The sequence below is a fragment of the Saccostrea cucullata genome, unplaced genomic scaffold, assembly GCF_032062105.1.
Source record: "Saccostrea cucullata isolate Sc308-1 unplaced genomic scaffold, CSIRO_AGI_Scuc_v1 ctg6158, whole genome shotgun sequence".
In the NCBI taxonomy this organism is placed as follows: Eukaryota; Metazoa; Mollusca; class Bivalvia; order Ostreida; family Ostreidae; genus Saccostrea; species Saccostrea cuccullata.
In genome coordinates, this window is record NW_026928764.1 from 27186 (window position 1) to 36500 (window position 9315).

At 30.3% G+C, this 9315-nt stretch overlaps 1 protein-coding gene across 2 annotated transcripts in view; it reads left to right on the forward strand.

The window, feature by feature from the left end:
• LOC134278669 (angiopoietin-related protein 7-like) overlaps positions 1 to 4998 on the forward strand; it is a 29335-nt gene extending 24337 nt beyond the window's left edge. For both annotated transcript variants that reach the window (XM_062760968.1, XM_062760969.1), the window contains exons 4-5: positions 146 to 310; positions 4531 to 4998. In XM_062760968.1, coding sequence (XP_062616952.1) covers positions 146 to 310; positions 4531 to 4778 — 413 coding nt within the window. In that variant the 3' untranslated portion in view covers positions 4779 to 4998. The remainder of the gene's footprint in view (positions 1 to 145; positions 311 to 4530) is intronic.
• Positions 4999 to 9315: the final 4317 nt, after the last annotated feature.

Consider the following 9315-nt stretch of genomic DNA (forward strand, 5'->3'; position numbering starts at 1 on the left):
TATCTAAAATAAACAAGAATATGGGGATCCCTCTACAAACTACTTAATTGATAAGTATTTACATTATAAGGAGCCTATCTAAATACAGTGTTGGGATTTAAATAAGGATTTAAAATTTAAGATACTTTTTAAAATATTTCTAAAGGAAATGACGCAATCTATGAGTTGACAAAGAATAAAGACCAGGAACTCCGGGTTGAGCTACAAAGTTTTGATGGTGATACAGCATATGCTGAGTACTCTACATTCTATGTCGTGGACGAATATAGTAAATACAAACTCACTGTGTCGGGGTTCTCAGGAACTGCAGGTAGGTCTATTTATAAATTTTTGTACATACCTAATTAAATCTAAGGTCACAAGTGATTAACGGATGCTTTTTAATACCATATTTATTTCCAAGAAAGACATGGATGAGCATGAATTTCTATACTATGTATATATATATATATATACATATATTTAAAATGTTTTGTGATATTTTTGGATTTTTACTTTTAAATATACCAAAAACTGTACCGATTCTTCATTTTGTTTTGAAATTATATATACATATATATATATATATATATATATATATATATATATATATATATATATATATTAAAAAAAGTAAAAAGAAAACACAAAAATCCTCAGTTAAGCTTTAGCGCTTTCATTTTTCAATCTTCAGAAGCTTACAATAGTATCATAGTAACAGTGATTATGACGTCATGTTAAGCGGAACGTTAAATGTCTATTATGACGTCATAGATACAATATGACAAAAGTACGGGAAAATCACAAGTAATTTATAAAACACTATTAAGTTTTGGCTGAAAAATACTAATAAAATGTTTTTCTTTTTCCCGTCTCTGGATATCAGTGGCACAACTAAGTTTATAGAAAGGGAAAATTTTGAACTGTTTTTTACCACATGCCTCTAGGTGCGAACTTAATTGAATTTGTCTGTATTCGGGTGTACTAATGTGTTGCTTATGTACACGTACACGGGCACGGAGAGTGTTGCAACACATTAGTACACCCGAATACAGACAAATTCAATTAAGTTCGCACCTAGAGGCGTGTGGTAAAAAACAGTTCAAAATTTTCCCTTTCTATAAACTTAGTTGTGCCACTGATATCCAGAGACGGGAAAAAGAAAAACATTTTATTAGTATTTTTCAGCCAAAACTTAATAGTGTTTTATAAATTACTTGTGATTTTCCCGTACTTTTGTCATATTGTATCTATGACGTCATAATAGACATTTAACGTTCCGCTTAACATGACGTCATAATCACTGTTACTATGATACTATTGTAAGCTTCTGAAGATTGAAAAATGAAAGCGCTAAAGCTTAACTGAGGATTTTTGTGTTTTCTTTTTACTTTTTTTTAATATTGTTATCCGATTACTGAGACATTATTTAAATTTTGGATATATATATATATATATATTACTCCATCATGCTAGAAGTTAACGATACTTTTAAGTTGGCGAGGTATATAAGAAGAGATGGGAAGTTAACCGAGGCTCTTACGTATAGAAGTATACTAGATATATGTCAATGAACTTGAAATTAAAGAAGCCACAATTTCTACAACATCAGTTTCATAGAAGGTTTGTCCCAAAATTCAGTAGACAAACATAATTTTTTAGAAACCCGGTGACAAAAACTAATGAAACTTTTACATAGGTTAAAACAACAACAACAACAACAAAATCTGAATAACTACACAGATAACCCTAATTAAATAAAATATTTATTGTATAAGGCGGAATCAAACCGAAATAAAAGTATTGAAAGTACTGAAATGAGGTGACGTCTTCCAGTAAAATGTGAAATTTACCCCCAAGTATTTGGCGTGTACAAAAATTTTAATCTAGGAAAATCCCCAATGAAAATCATTGGAACGAAAAAAGTGAGCAACACGACATTGTATTTTGTAACTTATTTGATATGTAAAAACTGAACTATGGTTATCCTTAAGTACCCGACACCATAAAAGGAAAATACCTCGCATTTCTCTGCAAATTATATTTTGATTTGTTTCTTGTTACACAGTAGCTGCAGATCTGTAGCTTTCCGAAAAAGAAAAATTCACAGACCAGAGAGCTAGAGTGCCACCCATTGAAAAAACTGTATATTTATTGAGCACAAAGAAGTGTGCTGTTTCTCGATTTATTTCTCCGTATTTTTAAACTGCCATCTCAAAATGTTACTAACCGTGTGTTCCTAAGATATTCTTTCACTGTTTTCACAACAAAACATTCCTTATATTTGTTGTTAATAACCCTACTGGTCCTGAAATTGAGATCATTAAAATATCGTCTATTTATATTGTAATTTTGGTTTGCAAGATAATTCAGTCCAAGGCACTGTGACAACTACAAGAGTACTTCATAGGGGAGTTATTTAAGGAATTTTTAAAAATGTATCTTTTTCGCGTTTTATGTAAGAAGAACTACGAACTCTAACTCTTGATTCCCGCCTACATTTTGCACCCATTAAATTCAATTTTAATGGCAATTTGGCCATTAAATCTTTGTTTAATACAAAGAACAGTTCTATAGTAATTGATTAATCATTTTATTTCCAGTGCTAGATAGTAAATTATCATTAATTCCAGCTGTTGGAAAAAGGGGGGTAGGCGATATTTTCTGGTGAAATCGAACTTTCTAGAATCACCATATTTTGAAATAGTCTTAAATATCATAAAATGTATCTCATATCTTTTCTTATGTCTTTCGCAAATAAATAAAACATAAAAAAATAAATAAAATACAATTATTTAGTTGTAAATAGCTTAAAAATTGGTGAAAAAACAGCAGTTTTTTTCGTTTTTTGTCTATAAACAAATGTCCCCCCCCCGTGAAACACAAAAAGCTTTGGCATAAATTTGTTAAATGACAGTCCATCAGTCCATATTACCTGAAAGAAGGAATTTTTGTTTCCACGGGGGGGGGGGGGGATGTTTTAAAAATATTTTCCGTTTTCCGTTGATTTCTATAGTGAAAAACACAAGTTTAACCAAAATTATAGAGTCATCTCTCTTTGGTACCCAAATAAGTAACGTTTTATGAAAATTCATATAAAAATCTATAAAAATTTCGAAAATCGTTCGAATATGTTAACTTTTGAGAATTGACTTAGAGGTAGGCGGGAGAAAAATACTATCGTTCGTGGTTCTTTGGAAGAATTAATCCAAAACTAAGCACAACTTTTTGAGCGGAATAAATACACAGTTTTTTTTAATTGAATACACTGTACAAAATGTAACTCTCCGGTCTGTCAAACTATTTTTTTGAGAGAGATCTGCAGATCTGCAGCTAGTTACACAGTAATAAGAATGAACATTATATTTAATATCTATATCCATCGGCTTGAAATCTGACCTGTTGAAAATATGGCGGCTATGTTGACACAGGTGGTATACATTAGAGTATGATTAAATAGGTTGTCCCTTTAATTATAACTCCTACAGGAATACATAAGGCTTTATTGTTTGGAACAAATGGAAATGATTTTTTGGTCCTTTAAGGACAGATGATACAAACTTTTTTTTTCTTTGGAGGAGACTTAATATCATATCACAAGTTTAGGAAATGGAGAACTCTTAGAATATTTTCTACTAAAAATGGAAAATGAAACAGACTTGGAAAATTTTAGTACTGTTTCATTAAAATTACAAATATGGGCAAAACACACTCAGTAAAGGTTTACAGATGAAAACGAATTTTAGAATATGTTAACCTGGTGCTTTTAGTGTAATATAATCTTTAGAAAAGTAAACAAAACCAGGTGGATTTTATCAGGAAAAATGGTAAAAATCAGTCTATATGATATTGCTAATTATTTGTCATTTTGATTTTCCTCATAAAATTCATCTGGCTTGGTATATTTTTCTTAAGATTATTTTTCACTTAATGTAATTAAACAGTAATAATGTAATGTATTCAGAATTTTTTTTTCACCTGTAAACCCTTACTGAGTGTGTTTTGTCCATATTGATTTTTTATTGAAATAGTATCATCTCTCCTTAAATGACTGAATTAGTTACCCTTATAATGTGGAGAAAGGAAAGACCGACCTAAAAATCGGAAAAGAGTGAAACTGTTCAGTTATATTAACCCCTTCACTTCCGGCAAACAAAAAGCAGTACATGATATATATATATATATATATATATATATATATATATATATATATATATATATATATATATATATATATATATATATATATATATATATATATATATATATATATATATATATATATATATATACCGAAAAGAAACTTATATATTGTAGTTGCCTTCTATAAATACCTTAAAGAAACCATATTTCAGAATTGCTTGATACAAGATCTGTCCTACAATGTGTGATACATTAGAAAAATATTGTATATAATATACATTTGTACGTTACAAAATGAAGTCATTTAGAAGTTGTTCATTAGACAGGAAAATAACGAACACAGTTATGATAATGGTTCTACTTTAATTGATATCAGGATAATTTAAGGTTATCAATACTCTACTACAGGTGACAGTATGACTTATAACAACGGATATAGATTTACTACTAAAGATCAGGACAACGACGGGTATAGTGTTGTTAACTGTGCTAAAGCAAATCACGGGGCCTGGTGGTACAACAACTGCGTCTATGCGAATCTGAACGGACGGTACGGACAGTCTTCAGTGTCTGGAAGTCAATACCTAGTATGGTATCATTGGAAAGGATGGAAAGCATTAAAACAGACTGTGATGATGATCACACACAAGAACTAAAATAAGATAATGTATTATGAAATATGATTAAATTATTATTTTTAAAATGATAATAATTCAAACAGTATAAGCAACGTTTGAGTATTTACTTATCTCACTAAATGAAGATTGGTGCAATGGACAGCTACTATCTGTTTCTTTTAATAGAAATTTGTAAAATTATCAGTTCTTCTTAATTTGAGCAATCATAAATAAATAATGCACATGTAAGCATGTTTCTTAAATATTTTTTTTTATTAAAATACAAAGTAATATAAAACATTAAGCACATCTACGTACAAACTTTCTGTATGTAAAATGAACCTCGGAACATAAAATAAAATACACGTATTAAAAGGTAATCAAAATTTTCTTTCTATCTCTAAGCATTTCTACGAATGATTAAATGTAAATGTATTATTTATACACATGTAATATATGAAGAACGCGTAGGACAATTTAACATTTAATTTCATCAGTGTAATAAAGCTTGTCTACAGAGACGTTTTGTGAGTGAAATGATATGGCGGTGCCCATGTCATATCTCATATATGCATTAACAGGAGGGTGCAGTTTTTGAAGCTTTCAAATATTAAGAGAGTGAGAACAACGGGCTTACTAGTATTCTATCTAAAAGTTATCGTGTTACCATTGTTTTCAGATCATTTAAATAAATAGTAAATAACTTGTCCGTTACTTTAACATCAACCTTTGATGCTCCCATTGTCCCCTTTAAGGCAGTTGTGGATAAATCTTGATCGCCATATACAACTTGTATGCATTACAATATGGAATTAAATGCAGTCAAACCATCAAGGTCAGATAATTCACGCCGTGAAACTTCAACAAATCATTTATTGACTTTAGATTAACGTTCAGGCTTTTTGATATCATTGACAGCTGCTTTTTTAATAAAAATAAAACTCGTGAATCTACTCACCTTATCATTTGTTATTTGCAAAATTTTTTTGTTTAAAAAAAAATGCTTGAGTTTCTGATCGACAATATCTATGCGGTTTCTGGAGACCAGGTTTTTTTTAGTAAATTATTGGAATTCCTATGGGAACCAATTGCGCCTCGTTGTTTTCTACTGTTTTCTACGAATGAACAATTTCTATAAAGAGGTAAATTATCAAAATGCAAGATTATGGAATAAGAATATAAGCATCCTTGCTTAAAGTCATCGTTTCGTAAGTTCAATTGTCGATACAATGATCTTGTAAGTAAATATAACTTACTGTAAATCACTTTTTATTCACGAGAACTTTATTTTTGGGTAATTATGCAAAACAGTTTACTCGCAAAAATTTCATTCCTTCATATACTAGGATTCCTTAAAATTATATAGAGAAAAACCATACTTTGTGAAAATTTTGTCTCACTTATAAAGGGTAGATGGCAATCTCACAAAAATAAGGGGTCGCGAATATTAAGTGATCTACCGTATTATTGATTGAAATGCTGACTGACGTTTTTCAAAATAATTGTTAGTCCATTATTTATACACTGAATTGACGACGGATTTTCCCGTTATTTTCCGATCAGGACAAGGAGAACACGGCGGATGTGACTGGTCAGCAGGGGATGCTCACTCCTCAATGGCACCTGATCCCACCTCGGATGTTTTGGAGGTCCGTGTTTGCTCTGCTCCTATTTTGGATCGTTATATGGAATTTTCAGCTTGAATACTGTTTGTGATCTCCTTACATTTCATTCTTTTATGAACTTATTATATTTTAAGGACAGATGATACAAACAAAGTTATGTCAAAAATATGAAAATAACAACTTGAGTCATGTTTAAATGAGAAAAATCAATGAGTTTTACCGCGTATTTTTTAATTTCTTACTCAAAATTTCCCAAAAATCGGATTTGAAGTGAAAATATTTGTATAGATTAATAAGGATGGTTTTATAAGGGCACTCTTTGGAACATCATGGAAGGTTTACAATTTCTATATATTCGAGAAATGTGTTATTTGCATCATTTGCAATGAAATTAAGCCAAAAAATATATACCAATCCAGGCTTCTATTTTTTGTTTATATCATATGTCCTTAACATAATGATTGTACAAATAATTACTGACAGTCTAAGTATATTTACGAGTTTTTATTGAAGATGCAGCTTCATTGCTGTCAAAAACTTCTCGAATTTAATTTATCGTTGGAGATTGTTGTACAAATTGTTGAAGTTTTGAATTTATTGGCTTTGATAAAATTTTGGTATTTCAAGGTATCTAAAAGTTCCTTGGAACAGGCACGTAGCATCGTTTTGGAAAGGGGGAGGGTAGCCAGAGAAGTTTTTTTACCAACCTGTAAAAGTTGACAAACCAAAAAAAAAATGAAATTACCCAAACTCGAAAATCCTTTTTTGGGAGGGGGGGGGGTGGTAGTGACTGACGCCTACTTTCTTGCACTTCCAATTTTGCTACCTACAATACTAAATTTCCATGATATCACTTTACTGTTGTCAGAAGTGGGGGGGAACCAACTTTTCAATAAACATTAGTAAAGGTAATGTTGGGGAAAATAGTGGGAGGGGGCAGGCCCCCCCCCCCCCCCCCCCCCCACTTCCCGGTTGCTACGTGCCTGTGGAGTTTGAATAAAATTTTCCTTGAAGTTTAATTATACACGTCTGATTTACATAACTTCTCTAATAAATTGCTGTACAGAACAAACGAGGCCCAATCTACTTAACATAGTTTTCATGCAGTGTCGTTTCAGACACGTCACAATGCCCTTGATTGCCGTCACAATTGAATACACAAAAACGGCACTGTTAAAATAAGGTCAAATTGCGCTAAAATGTTTCCAGGTATGCAAGATTAACGAATTTGATTGTGCATGTTAAAAGCTTGCTCATTCTGGCATTTCTATTTTAAAAAATTGAAACATTATTTATCTTGAGATATCAGTTTCTAAGTCTAGATTCTTTTATTTTTTAAAGAGTTAAAAAGCACTACAAGCACAAGAAAACAATTTTAGTCTTACTCCTTGAAACATGTTGAAGACCTTACTCATCCTTGTTATTGATGATAAAAAATATTCTGAATGCATTAGCTTGGCTTTTAAAAAAAATTCTATGAATCATTTGAATGCAACCCCTAAAATATTTTTTTATTTATATATTACATGATATTTTTTTTTATCATTAATTCCAAGCTCTCTCATTGTATCAAACTTTATCACATGATTAAGTAGATAACAGCATAAAGACTTGAGTGACTATTTATAGAATCTGAAATGCATATCGATTTGATGTTTAGTAAAGTGGAGATAATTTTCTGTAAAACAAAAAAAGTACTGATTTCATCCAATACAGTGTATGACTAAATGTTTCTGAAAAAATATACTTCATCTTGTATATAAATGTTTTTAATGTTCTGTAAATGATGAGACATAACAATGCCTTGAATTAGGATACTGTATTTGAACATATTGTCAAAAATTGATAAAAAAAATAATCAAATAAATGTAGTATTTTGAATAAGTAAATCATCTAAATTACTCAATCGATTAAGGAAACACAATTACATAACACTGCTTCTTTTACTTATAGTATTTTGATCTCTAGTCTGTAAGTGTTAAAGAGAGGAATCTTGTGCCTTGTTCCCATTATTTTCTAATTGTGTTTTGTCAACCTATGTAAAAAATAATATAACAAATGTATCCCTTTAATTCAGTCAATCCATAGATATATCTACTTCACAGAAAAACATATCGACCTCGCATTTCGTACTCGGTCGATATGCCTTTCTGTGAAGTCGATATATCTATGGATCCACCTTATCAAAGGGCTATTTTTATAAAATATTGGTAAAATTCGTAATTTTGTCTCCTTTTTACATCTGCTTCCCACTTTTCCACTTAAAACAACGTTGTGTGTTATAAAATAAAGGATGGAGAGAAAATTCTTTCAAAACTTAAGAATAACTTAATTTTGAGAAACGAATATTATAGCATTACAACCATTTGTTTATGTTATATAAACCCATTTAGACCACAAAAATATTAATATAAAATCAGTCCTATTTTTGATATGCCCCTTTTTTACTGCAATAAAGGCTACTCCCATTCTCTTTTCATTTTCTAAAAGAGGAAAGGAAATTACCTGTTATATGTGAAAAGCAAAACATTTCACTATTTTTTTTAATTTGTCAATTCCTTAAAGTTTGTTAATTACGTAGTTTTAGAATAATTATGATTGTGCATAAAAACAAGAAGAAGGTTCATATTCAGAAAGTGTCCCAATTTCACTACAATAAAAGCAAGGTAACATAATTTCATTCTGATTTTTCTTAGCATAAAACAAACAAATATATAACCGAGAATTGAATTTTTTCATCAATCCGTTTTCGTAATTTCCAACTAGATTTGGCCTCGTTAAAAGTTTAAAGTTGTAAATATTTTAAGGAGGAGGAAAGAAACATTTGCCGGAACCCACTATATATCTTTCTTTGTAAGGGATTTTATGTTTAGGAATCCACCATATGTTTGGTAATTTAAAATCATTTTGATTGTTGAGAATATTAAAATAATTTAAAACTGAATAATGTT